The 14,324-nt window shown below is 33.8% G+C and overlaps 1 protein-coding gene across 4 annotated transcripts in view; it reads left to right on the forward strand.

Moving 5' to 3' along the window:
• The window catches only part of Scm (Polycomb protein Scm), a 61,849-nt gene that overhangs the window by 2,716 nt on the left and 44,809 nt on the right, over nt 1-14,324 (forward strand). For 3 of the 4 annotated variants that reach the window (XM_076501627.1, XM_076501628.1, XM_076501626.1), the window contains exons 2-4: nt 6,767-6,856; nt 11,103-11,234; nt 13,143-13,291. In XM_076501627.1, the coding sequence (XP_076357742.1) occupies nt 11,213-11,234; nt 13,143-13,291 (171 nt within the window). In that variant the 5' untranslated portion in view covers nt 6,767-6,856; nt 11,103-11,212. The remainder of the gene's footprint in view (nt 1-6,766; nt 6,857-11,102; nt 11,235-13,142; nt 13,292-14,324) is intronic. The other variant, XM_076501629.1, reaches the window with a different exon arrangement.

Genomic DNA, 14,324 nt, shown 5'->3' on the forward strand with positions numbered 1-14,324 from the left:
GCTACATACACACACACACACAATATTTAAAGGAATAAGCTTTCCCAAATGGTGACAGACCTCATCACTTGAGTACCTGCAAATACTGACTTGTGCTTGACTGCACTTTCACACAGTTTTTGATGGAAGTGGTGTAATAATTAAACTAAAGGCTTTTAAAGTTATCATTTAGACATTTTTCTATTCTTTTCTCACAGGATAGGAAAAAGTTTGAAGAACATGATTTAGATTTGAATATTGATATAGGTTTGGAATCCATAAATCAATATATTTTTATAGAGAAACTACAGGCAGTAAGATTAAAGAATGCAAATTTAAAATATGAACATCTAGGATATGACAAGGCAGGAAGATAGTTGACCCATGCACAGTTTAACTATGAGTACAGTAGAAGCTGCAACCTTCCTAACTTGTCTTTTATTATACCTTAGAAAATAAATGAAAGGAAAACTTTAAATGTAATAAATTTTTATGCTGAAGAAAATATGCTTGGAAATACATTACTCTTGATGTAAATTTCTTATGGCACTATTTTACATAATGTAATTCATTGTGAACATATAATTATAGTGGTTAAAACATTTTGTAAATATATACAGAAACATAGAAAGAAGCAAGTGCTGTAAATAGTGTTAAGTATAATATATTATTTGTTAGTGGTCTTGTTTATAAAAATATGTTCTTTCCTTTAACATTGACTCAGCAAAAAACTAGGAAGATTGTCAACAGGTGGAAATACTCCTGAGAATTACCCATCAGTGTGGATTCCTGTACGTGGTGATGGGACCTCCCAGGGAAGGATCTGTTCTTTCAGTTTACCTCCTCTGGGATCTAAACATCTGCCCATGTGTTTGCCATGCGTGGCAACCTGTGAAGGGGAGGAGAGGATCCTGGTGGTTGAGGGGTCCAACCCTAACACACCATTTGGGCCTTGAATTTCTGTAGATGGGCAGTTTTGGGGTGGCCCTTCTTGGGTCAGTTGGCTGGTCCACTTGGGTTTGGACCAACCATGTACCAGTGTTGGATGTTCTCAACAGGTATTGTGAACATTGTATCTGATGCTGGTGTTTGGGTATAGTGCTCACAAAACTTTGGCATTGCTGCAGTGTCCTTGTTTGGCATTGTAGTGCATCCCCTCATAGGGCTCTATGGATAGGTGGGGTCAGTGGGCACCGAAATTTCCGTGCACATGCTCAGTGGGTAAGACGTCAAAGTCAGAAGGAATCTTGGATTAAGTTCACAACTGGCATATCTTCTATCACCAGTTCCAAAGTCATATGAGACAAGATTCAAAAGGTCAATGGGCAATACAATTCTGTCCCACTCTTGATCTTACTCTCTGATGACCAGGAAGTAGCTGATATCCAGAACTTCGCCGATAAAGCTTTTGCCGAGTATCTAGCATGTGTGCCTCTTCCTCCACCTTCTTAGCCATCAAGACTCGGGCAGAGTGAACACCTCTCTCCTTTCAAGCTGATTGTCTATATGGCTATAATCTTCCCTTTACACTGGTGGAACTCTAACTGGCCTTTCATCGGTCTGGCAGTACAACAGTTGGGCCTGATGATGTACACTATCAAATGGTGTGCCATCTATCTTCTGCTTCTTATGCCATTCTTCTGATTCTTTTCAACCGGATCTGGCAGGAGAATGTTTTTTTTTATGCCTGGCACCAGACTATTGTCCTACCTTTCTCTTAGCCTGGGAAGGATCCCAAGATTCCTTCAAACTACTGTCTAGTTGCTTTGATGAGCTGTCTCTGTAAGACCTTAGAGAGGATGGTTAATGCTTTTCTTGTTTGGTTCCTTGAATCAAACAACCTCCTCTCTCCCACCCAGTGTGGGTTCCAATGACAATGCTCCACCATGGACCATCTAATTCGACTTGAAACATCAATCAGAGAAGCCTTTCTCAAATGACATCTTGTATCAATATTCTTTGACATTGAGAAGACTTTTGATACAACATGAAGATATGGTATTTTGCGAGACCTCCATATGTATATGGGTTACATGGCCATTTTCCCATTTTTATTGGAGTCCCTCAGGATCGTGTTTTGAGTGTCACACTTTTCAGTATAAAAGTTAATGCCATCAGTGAACAACTCCCTCTCACTGTTGCAAATGGGCTCTATGTCGATGACTTTCAAAATTTGTGTCAAGTCATCAAACATAAGGTATATTGAGTGGCAGCTACAGACTGCCCTCAATCGTTTGCTAAAGTGGACCACAGCAAATGGCTTTAAGTTCTCCCTCTCTAAAACTGTTTGCATGCACTTTTGCTGCCAACAGGGTATTTACCCTGATCCTGAACTCCATATCAGTGAAGTTGTGCTGCATGTGGCTCCTGAGACAAAGTCCTTGCGGCTTATCTTTGACCATAAGCTGACCTTTATACCACACAAATAGCAGCTACGGGTCAAATGTACAAGAGCACTGAACATCTTCCATGTCCTCTCTTCCACCACTTGGGGAGCAGATAGATGTTCTATGCTAAAGATATATCGTGCTCTTATTCGATCGAAACTCAACTATTAATAACTGGTCTATGGCTCTGCCAGGACGTCTGCCTTAAATATGCTGGACCCCATTCATCGTCAAGGACTTTGGATTTGCTTTGAGGCTTTCTGCATTTCCCCAGTTCACAGCTTATACATAGAGTCTCATGAACCTTCTCTGTATCTCCAATGTTTGCAACTGTCTTTACTATATGCTTTGCAACTTTGTTCCTTACCTAAGCATCCCACCTGGGATTGTGTTTTCCTTCCTCAGGGACCATGTTTTTTCAAAACAGACAATCTGCCATTGCTCTTTTTGGCCTTCATATCCAGGTGCAGTTGGATGAATTGGGTCTGCCCTTGGATAACATTGCTGTATCCACTGATCAGCTCATCCACCATGGCTTTTTACAGTCCCCAAATGTGACCTATCTTTAAGTCATCTCAGAAAAGCAGACACTCCTTATTGGAAATACTGTCTGTTATTTGCTGAACATCTTTAGAACCATCCTTTCATTCTTATTTATACAGATGGTTCGAAATCAGGTGACTGTGTAGGCTCTGGTATGGTTTGTTGTGGTTTGGTGGTTGCATGCAAAATCCCCTCAACAGCTTCTCTGTTTACTGCTGAACTGTATGCCATTTCTCTTGCCCTGCATCACATAGAAGCTAAGCAATACTCAAACTGCACTATTTACACTGACTTGCTTAGTTCTCTGCTGGCCCTAGAATCGCTTCACATTAGTTCACACCCTGTTCTTGCCAATATTCAAAACCAACTGGCCCATTTTTCTTTAACATCTACTTCTATTCAGTTTTTCTGGATACCGGGCCACGTTGGTATTTGCAGGAACGAGCTCGCCGACACCTCAGCTAAATCTATGTACTCTGGTACTAGCACTGCTGTGCCTGTTCCATACGTGGACGTATGGTCCTGTATTCAAGGCTTGCCTCTATGCCAGCTAGCAGTCAACTTGGAGTGAGCTTCGTGAAAACAAGCTTTTCCAAATAAAAACCAATATTGGACTTTGGTCGTCTTGCTTCTGTAAGGATCAGAAAGAGGAAGTTGTTTGAACTAGACTACGCATTGGTCACAGTTTTTTAACTCATTGTTTTCTTTTATTTGGAACTGTTGCACCAGTGTGTAGTCTGTGTAACACTCAGATCACAATAAGCCACATTTTTCTTTCTTGCTGTCATTACGACTTTCAACGACGGCACCATTTTAAACATGTTCTGTCCCAAGGTTTGTCCATAACGTTAGACAGTGTTATTGGTAATGGTGACACTGTCCACCATGGTTATGTTTTTAGTTTTTAAAGTAGGCCATTAATCTTTTTAATGCTATTTAAATTTTTTAATTTATACACTAGACCTTTTTTATTGTGATTCCCTTTTAAGAATCAAAGTCCATCTAGTTCGATTTGAAATTAGGAAAGGCTGAAATTTGTTAAATAACTTGAAACCAGGACTGGAAAGGCTAACTTCATGTGATTAAGATTGTTTTTAGAACTACCCATTCATCATTCTGGTGAGTTGTTATTAAAATTTTGCTACAAGTCTTAAAATTTTTATTTCTTTACTTTCTGAAAATAGTCATAACATCAAATAACTCAGAACCAGGACTGGAAAGGCCAACTTCAGGTGACTGATGGTGGATTTTGTACTTATCTGTTAGTCTTCCTGGCGAGTTATGATTATTACAGTTAGCGACAGAAAGTCCTTTACAACTTGAGTTACTATAGTTTTTCTCTTGGTGTTGTAAACTCGATGTAAACATTGGTTTTATATTATTTATGTTGTTTTTTTCTTAAACTTTGTTTTGTTTTACCTTAATTTCCTTTTATGAATTTTACTGAATTTACTGTTAACTTTTTACCAGATGTTTGGTACATATAGCCTAGCTACTTTGTGCCATAAAACACTCAATCCACCAACTAACCAACTTGAGAATTATGTGTATCTGCAAAATAAAACTCGACAGTTTTATGATGGGCCAGGTGTCAAAAGCTATGTCATCTCAGTTGTTGACTTGCTTTCAAAATTTTATTGAAATACTATTTTATGAATTTATTTCAAGAAATTTGGTATCAAATTGTAGATTATAAATCAAACTGTAATGTTATATATGAGTTAATTTTAAAAGTAAATTTCAAAAGGACATGCCTAAATATTGATTTATTTGAGTTGTTTAGTATGTTAAGTACCGCACTGGGTAAAATTAGATATTTATCATGTTGAAATACAAAATGTACAGTTTCATGTGAATTAGGACCAACATTGGCAAGCTAGAATATAAAAACCTCGTATCTTTTTATTTTCTTGAGATATGGCTTATGTACTGATTCAAACACAGTGACCCTGCTCATTTCCTTTATTTTTGGAAACAGTCCTTTATATACACTCACTTCAATATGTGATGTGAAAAAAAATCAGTCAATAGCTTAGATCTCCCTTTCATGGTTTTCTCAACTGTTTTAATTTGTTAAAAGGCTTTCATGTTTTTTTGTTCTAAGGTTTAAAGCAGGTAGATTGTGTCTTTAGTCTGCTCCAAGTTTCATATTTTACTTTGATCTAAAGACAACTTAGTTATTAATCTTGGTAAATTATAGGTGAATGCTATGGTAATAATATAGTAATTTGTGATTTTTTAGTTATTTAATTGTGTAATTTATACTAAATATATTTTGTTTCATATCTTGCATGTATGAAATTTTAAAAGGCTTAGTAACCCATGTTCAGCAGCAATCAAATTCAAAAGTCATAGCTATAAGAGAGAATTGTTTGCTTTACTTCTGTATTTGTTGTTTTGTATTTAAAAAAAAAAGTTAATGACTTATTTTTAAATAGTAATATTATATATATATATATGTATGTATGTATTTAATGTGTAGTAATTGAAATGTGACAGTATATTACAAAATACCAGTACACTAAATCGTGGTCAAGATAGTATGGTCAGAATATGTAGAATGGTCAATTTTATGTTATTGGATACGGTAATGTGTGCATGTGCACCACATTAGTACAAGCTATGTAAGGTTAGCCAGGAAGGCCAATGTAATAAAAAATAAATATGTACTATTATGATACTTAAGCTGCTTAGCCTGAACATTTTTATTTTCATGTTATAAGCTGTAGTCATTCTAGTATGAAAACAATTATAATTTATATTTATTCGATTTTTGTATATACAAAAAAAAACTGTAATCTTTACTAAAAGTCTGTGAACTTTTGTGCAGATGTACACGCTGCATCAAATGTTTTAGCATAAATACATATTTAAGGTGTGCAAGTGTGTGTGTATACAAACTTGTTTATATTATACCATGCTTGTTTCAAAACAGTTAATTTCACCATATTCTGAACTGTTTGAAAACTCACTGTTTTAAATTTAGGAAACAAGTTCAGCAACATAAACTGCTAATTTATGTTAAAAAATAAAAAAAATCTACTCTTTCAGTCTGAAACCAGACTAACCTCTGTATTAGATTAGAAAGCAAACAAGGTTATGAACTTGAACATACAAGAACATCAAATATCTTTGTAAAAATGCTTCTGAAGGACGTAATTGGGAATTTTATGGGAAATTGTTTTGAGGGCTCTACTGCACATAAAACCCATTAGAACTATCCAAGAAGAAAACTGTTAGTACAGTAACACTCCTTTCTAGTAGATAAACGTGGATTTTCTCTGGATTATATTTAATAACATTTTGCTCATTACTACATTTTGAATGTTTAACTCCTTTTTCAACATTTTCTTCATGTCACAACTTGTCAAATTGTATGTCTTGCCATCTACTTCAGTTATGCCTGTAGTTTGTATGATTTTCAGAATACATCATAATTATCTTCTCCAGTAAACTAGTCATATTAATTAACTAAATTATGAAGTACAAATAACTTCCCAGACATGAAGTGGGAAAACAATAGGAAACTTTTGAAATTAGAAACACTTGATTATTAAAGAAGCTTTGTTCTGTTGTCATTAAATTAGGAGGGAAGAAATAGGTTTATAACTTTATCATTGCCAAGTCTAAAAATGTTAACTTCAGTTATTCCTTCATTGTGGCTGCTTAAACTTACCAGTTATTTTTGGTCTTTTTTAATAGAAATACTTTCCAGTTTGTAAACACATATAGCTCTCATTCTTTTGTGACCAGTAAGTTTAATTAGTAAGAGATTGTAGAAAGTATTGGAAATTAAACCAAAATGCCATTGGAGTAAGTTATTTAATGATTCATTTGTTGTCACTTTTTCTTGTCAGGCAACTTTACTCACCAAGTACATGTAGAAGACTTAGAAATTTGCTTAAGTTTGTACTTTCCAAGTTTCATGGAAGACATGGTGTTTTATGGTGAGATTTGATTTTTGATATTTAAAAATGTACTTAATCTCATACTTAACACTAAAATTAGAATCTTATATATTCATATTGGTTAAGGTGTACTCTTTAATCTGTTTCTGAACAAACACTTTTTACACTTTACATAACTTTTGTTCAAGTGAATTATTTTGTCATATTGAAAATATTTTCCTTTGAAAAACTTAATTGTCTAAATTTTATTTGTTTGGTTTTCATCTGTTAAACTTTTTCCCCTGTATTTTTCATAATTGCAGAGAGCAGTCACTTTTTAAAGCTCTTAATGAAGCTAACTAAAAATTTGTATTAAGTGACTTCTGTCTTTAACTTTTCTCATCCATTTAGTTTGTGAAGCATAAAAGTAATGCTTAATGGTTTTGTTGTGTTATTTAAATCAGTTTTTGTTTGTGTGTGTGTGTATATACAGACTCACTTTTTTGTATGTGAAATGTATAATTTGCTCCTCCTAAAATCAAAGCTGTACTTACTATTTCTTAATTTTGTTTTTTATTTATATTTCAGTGTACTTTAGTTTTGGCATCCCTGTATGTACTTTCCTTGAGAAATCTACAATGTATAGATGGTATTTCTGAGTTTTGTGCTCTTTCATTTAAGACTTAGTTTCATTTCTTTATGTAAAATCTCTACATAAAAGTTTTGGTGATTCTGTGTGTGATATTTTGGTTAAAATAAGTTTTTATTTACAAAAGGGCCTTACCTTTCTTACACAAAGTTATCTTGACAATTGTTGATTCTTTAATGCTTGCTGAAAACATTTTGCTCTTAGTAGAGCAGTGTTTATACCCTGTCAGTTTTGCATCATTACTGGACATGTACGTATCATGTGACTATTCTTCACCAATAGTATTTGTCATCTATACTGGTTCAGCTAGCTCCCCTTGCTACTCTCGCTGAATTCCCTCTTTCTCAATTGGCATATCATTGTTTAGATGTGGGTACCATTTATGAACATGATTTTTTGTCATTTCAATTTAAACAGTTTTCTTGCACTTTGTTTGCATTCACTCGTTTTACTTACAGGAATTTTGTGAGAGACTAGCCATGGTCTATGCCACCCGACATGTGTGATCTGGTGGACTCTGGATCATGCAAACTGGCCCTCTTTCACTGCTCCTGCAGAACTTGATCTTCCATTGTCTGAAAGCCATCAATGGATTACTGTGTGGCAGCAGTAACTGACTGTATTATACAAGCAGTTACTCAATGTATTTCTAAAACCTCAACATGTTTTCCAGGATATCCTCGTTCATGGTGAAATCCTGCCTGCCCCATGGCACAGAAGGCTTAAAAAGGAGCCTGGAATACTTTCCATAGGTATCCCACACACTTGAACTGCATAACTTTCCATCAAAGCCAGAAGGAATCTTGGATTAAGTTCACAATCAGCATATCTTCTACCACCAGTTCCAAAGTCATATGGGATAAGATTTGAAAGGTCAGTGGGCAATATGATTCTGTCTCCCGCTCGATCTTGCTTTCTGATACCCGGAGCGTCACTTGTACTTTAGGAGAAAGATTTTGCCAGGTATCTAGCTCTTCTGCTTTTTCCTCCACCTTCTTAACCATCAAGACTTGGGCAGAGTGATCACCTCTTTCCTTTCGAGCTGACTGTCTCTATAACTATAATTGTCCCTTTACACTGGTGGAACTCAAATTGCCCCTCCTTTGGTTTGGCAGTACATCATTTGGATTTGATGATATACATGATGAAATGCTGCACCATCTATCTCCTGCTTCTTTTGCTGTTCTTCTGATTGTTTTTAACTGAATCTAGCAGGAGAATGATTTTCCTGATGCTTGGCACCAGGCTTTTGTCCTACCTTTCTCTAAGTCTGGGAAGGATCCCAAGATTTTTTGAAACTACTATCCAATTGCTTTGATGAGCTGTCTCTGTAAGACCTTAGAGAGGATGGTTAATGTGTGATAATGGTGGTGGACTTTTGTTACAAGGTTGTTTATATCATTATATGTATACCTTTAAGATGTATAGAGTACATCTTAAACAGTCCAAACACAGAGAAAGTTTAAGAATGGTTTGAAGGAAGTTAAATAAAATTAAAGCTAAAGATAAACTAGAATGAATCTTATTACTTGTACAGGTTTACTGATTTTGAAATGATACTGAATTACTTTAATTCTGCTCGATTATCGTACTTAAAGATGTGTTGTGGACATGGTGACATGTAGTCTTTCTATGTTTTTTTAATTATGCTATTCATTGACGTAACATTATGAATATCAGGGAATTCATTATAAAGAATATGCTTCAGTAATAGCCAGAATATTGTTGGCTTGATAATTTTTTAATTACATCACTTTCTGACTACTAAAGTATTGATCCTCACATTGGATTTTCAAAGTTTTTAGACAACTCAATTTACTGAAGAAAAAAAAGGTTCTGTTTGATGACATATTAAAATTACATTGTTATGTGGTATATTTTATTTTCTATTATGAAATCAAAAAATTGTACTTGGATATAGTTGCCTATAAGAGAATGATAGCATTTTGAAAAAAAGTATTTTTCTAGGGAATTGTTTAATACAATAATCTGTTGTATGTAATACTACATTATTGGAGTACTATATCAGAGTTGCAAGCAAGAGAGCATAATTGTGATCAGTTTTTCTTTCCCCCTTTTAACTGTATTTATACCTTTATGAATTTGTTGACACAAAACATTAATACTTAGTTTTGTGAACTCATTATAAGGTTTTGCACCATACAAGTAATGGTGTTGAACCTTGCTCTGTACTGTTGCCTGTTTTTTAATGTTTGATCACATTATCAACCAAAACTGTTTATTGCAGTTCTAAGTTTGAGCAGTGATAAATGGTTATTCCAGCTCATCATGCTTCTCTTGTTCTTGCCCTTTTAAAGTCATTTTTATTATGTTGCCCACAAATGCCTTGGCATTGTCTTCATTGAAAAATGAGTCTGTTCTTAACTTACTCGGGTTGTCTTCCTTAGAAACCATAGTAAATTACTTTACCATCTTACCAGGAAAACCTTTTTATTGTTACTTATGTTAGGAAGGAAATGATCAGATGTTTTTGTCTCTGATGTTTCTCATTATTTTTTTTAGGAGGGCTCTATATTTGTGTACTGTTAGAATATGCTTACCAAAGAGTTGGGTTGTGTGAGGTCACCTGTTTGTCTCTTTGCATTTCCCACTCTGGTTGACTCTGATTCTCATTCCACAGAATATTTTCCATGTCCTATCAGGACTGTTTGTTGTTACCTTGCAAAAACAAGATCCTTTGTGGGGGGTCAAAATTATTTGTGCTTTATGTCAAATCTCATAATTTTCATTATAAGAGGCTCCATTATAAAGCTGACACTTCCAAAACAGTACTGTTATTTGAGTGCTTTTCATAAGGCATCTGCTGTCTGAGGACAAGTGTACCAGCACTCATTTCATTTGTACAGAAATCCGTAGCCATAGCATCTGGCAACTTGACCAGCATGTGATGGTGTGGAGTACCATGATATTCTTTCATTTTTCATCTACTTGAGGTGTATGACAGATGAACAACTATGTTGTGGAAACAGCTTGTGTTAGTGTTTTAGATGGAGATTCTTTGTATGTTGCATACTACTGATATTTAGATGGCTTTTGCCATTGAACTTTGTGTTTATGAATCCTCACCTTATATAAAATGCAGCATTTTCTTATAATTGTTGGGGTGTGGTTTGTTGCAAGCCTCTTTCTTGATTATCCTTGTTCTCCAAGTTTATCCATACATTTTTGTTTTCTAGTGCCATTATCTACTCAAGGTATTCTCAATGTGTGAGTTATAAAACCTCAACCTGAATGCATTTCATGCTGTGAGAGTAAGAATATTTTGTGTTGGAAAGAGCTCTTACTTACTTTGCTTGAAATGATAAATCCTTATGACATCAAATTCACTACAAAATGCCAGACATTGCAAAAATATAATTCTGACACACAGTAAGAGTAGCCCAAGAGTTGGCTGTTGGTGATGATGCCTAGCTGTCTTTTCTCTAGTCTTTCACTGCTAAATTAGGGATGGCTTGCACAGATAGCCCTCACAGAGCTTTGCACAAAATTCAGTCCAAATGGTCTTTTTATATACAGAAGTTTTATTTAGTAATTTATTAACTACTTTTTTTTCTTGTGCGGTTTACTTGTGATGCTTACTGAGTTTTTTTTATCTTCTCAAAGTGATTGTTTATGTATATCCGTTTTATATTTTAGATTTCCTAAGGACAAATTAGTGTTTCTGCTGTTGGTCAAAGAATCGTTAATGTGCACGTGTACCATAACTTTTGCTCAAGTTCTGAAAGCAGCCTACCATACTATCCATCATGTCTGGTAGCGGAATTAGAGGTATGTTCCTAAAAGAATTGTGTGCTGGTAAGGAAACCTAGGATATATTTGAGAATGTAAATATTTATCATCAAATCAGTAAGATTTTATATTAAGTTTATCAGTTTAAAATTAACTATTTCTATACTTTTAAATTTATCTCATGAAGAATTTTTTGGCTCTATCAAACTCTTTATGTATATGTATGTGTTTATATTTTCTTTCATGTTCAGTGTTTTGGTTAATTTCCTCCCAGATTTATGATGCGTAAAATAATTTTTCATTTTTTATTGTACAATTTTTTGGATTTTCAATGCTTTAGTAAAATTGTTTGTTTTCAAAAAGTCTCTTTAGGGATGTAACACAGAAAAGTTATACAGAAAAGATGATCATAATTCATATTTTTTTCATCTAAGTTACTTTCTTGGAAATGTTTGTTTTCTTGTAGATCTACTCTTGATTTAATGCAAAATTTAGTTTAAATGATGTATAATTGTTTTTGCTGCACCCAGTAAAAAGTACCAGGGAAGCTCAAGTTATTCAGAAATCACATTTTTTCACAATTTGTTTTCAGTGATCATAGAATAAATTTGTGCTGCTAATGTTTACAATAAAATCTGTATAAGAAATGACATTCTAATTTTTCAGAAACATTCATGCATGGCTTAAAAAGAAAAAGGTTCTCTAGTGTAATAGGAGAATTTAAAATAATTACATTTTAAGCACAAAACATGTAATAAATTATTCGCATGGACTGGGGCCAGTGAAATGTACTGAAACTGTCCACATTTGAAATAATCATCTTTAGTTTTAGGCCATGTATACTGATTATATAATTCAAGTGTATAGGGTCCAGAATGTTAATGGTATATACTAAACAAAGGGCTTATAGCCCATTACTTAGCTTTGTATTTAACAGTAAAGAAATGTAATGGCAATAGCTCAGGCAAAGTATAATTTTTATGGCCTTTAGTGTTTATTTGGTTGAGGAGTTATGATATAGACAATCAGAACCTTCTTGTCACACTCACCTGTTACTTCCTGTCTTTCAGGAATTGCCAGTAGTTCTCCTTGATGCTCAATACTATATTATGTATGATTAATAGGAAGTCAAGGTTTTAATCTGTCAATGACATATTTTGTTACATTGTTTTTTGTAAATAGAATTGTTAATATCGCTTTCACCTTACACTTGATTCCCTCTGGAAATATGTTGACGAGTTTAGTTGAAATGTTAACTCTCTCAATACAGATTTGGTCACAGAATCGTTCTTACTTGTATATAGTCAGAATATTATAACTTTTAATACAGTGTGTATGTCTTCATAATGTGAATTTTTTACATGAAAGACCATTTTTCTAATAAAGTATATTTACAATAGATTTGTCCATAAACATATTGTGTATTATTTGAATAATTCATGTGCAAATTAATTTTCATATTAAGATTAAAAACTTTTCATCTCAGAAATCTCAGATTTGAATTGTGTATTTGCAAAAAATCTAAATAAATATTATATGTTTGTTTTCACTAAAACTTTACATTTTATATTTTCTCTGTCCTAACTGCCCTCTGTCTTCAATTTGACCAACCTCATAACCACCAAAAGACTTAATTGTTACTAAAAGTCTACCAAATTTTGTGAAGCTACACAGTGTTGATTAGAAGTTATAGTATGGAAACTATAAATATACATGTACAAAATTGTTATAAAGTCAGTCAGTTTGATTGATTTTGTACTGAGAAAGTTAATGAACTGTTCTTAATTATGTTTTGCTGACTTGCATTTCATTTTTGGTTTGAAGACATGAAGGTGAAACTGTAGATAATGGTAAAAAGTAGATATATAAAAATTAAAATTTATAGAAAATTATTTGAGACGTATTTATTATTCTGTAGTTTTACTCCTGGCTTTGATTCCATAATAGGATCATCAAGTAAAAGTCGAAACAGGCCGTGTTGTGCTTGGTGTGAAGAAGCAAGAAGGGATCTTCGATTTTCAGTCACAGTTGGTCATACTAAAAAGGAATTTTGTTCAGAGTCGTGTCTTGCTGAATTTAAAAAAGCATATTTAAAGGTGATGAACTAACACATGTTTTGTGGTTATTTAATATTAAGTTAGTAATATACTTTGGCAACTTTTTATGAAATATTTGAAAACATTTCATTGTGGTGCAAAACTGAAAGCAAAGTTAATTTGAGAATATTGAACACACACAAATGCTGGTGGTAACTAGACTTAGGTTAAGAGTTATGTCTCTATACTACAGGGACTGAAGAAAGAGTGTATGTGGCTACAAAACTGTTGAATTATGTTTTTGCAGTATTGAGAATAAAAGGTGATAAACATTAATCTTTTTCAACACAAATTTATAATAATTCTGCCATGTAAAGGAAGCCTCATAAATCAGTTTTGGAATGGCTAGTATCATTGTGACAAGGGGATGGGGGTTAATTCATTGTGTTACTTCTGGGTATGAGTTACATCGATTTTTTTTCTTCAGAAAGTTACTAAAAATTTCCTTTTTAACTCTTGGATTTATTTTAAAGTAAATACAAAGAAGTAGTCTCATGGTAGGTAAGAATGCACTCAGGCAGAAAGGCTTATGGGTCATTAACTTTACAATGAAAAGAAACCTTCTAGTTAACAAATAATATTCTGCATAATTTATTCACTTACATCTCTTATATGATACTACTATTAATTGTGCTTTTGTTGCTGATTTGTATCCTTCTGACATCCATGTCTAAGCAATCTTGACCAATTTTTCAATAACAAAATCTGAAATTTCTCCTCCTTAGCAACATAGTAACCTCCATGGGGAATATGGTAGCCAAAAATATTTCCTGGTATGGAAACGTTGCTTATCTCTAGTAAGAAAAACATACAAAAATGAATGAGATTCAAGTGCCATCATTGGTTTATCTAAATAGCAGTATAGTCTTCTCTCAGGTATATTAGTTCTTAAGGAAGCTCACATTGATATCAACAGTCAAGAGGCCAGTAAAGATTAACTGTAATGAAAGATGTAAAATAATCCAAAATACTTAAAGAAGGAGGCTTGTGTTTATTTTATTATGTTTTGTCAGGTTTGTAGTGTGCTTAAGCC

This window comes from Tachypleus tridentatus, chromosome 5, assembly GCF_004210375.1.
Source record: "Tachypleus tridentatus isolate NWPU-2018 chromosome 5, ASM421037v1, whole genome shotgun sequence".
Classification (NCBI taxonomy): Eukaryota; Metazoa; Arthropoda; class Merostomata; order Xiphosura; family Limulidae; genus Tachypleus; species Tachypleus tridentatus.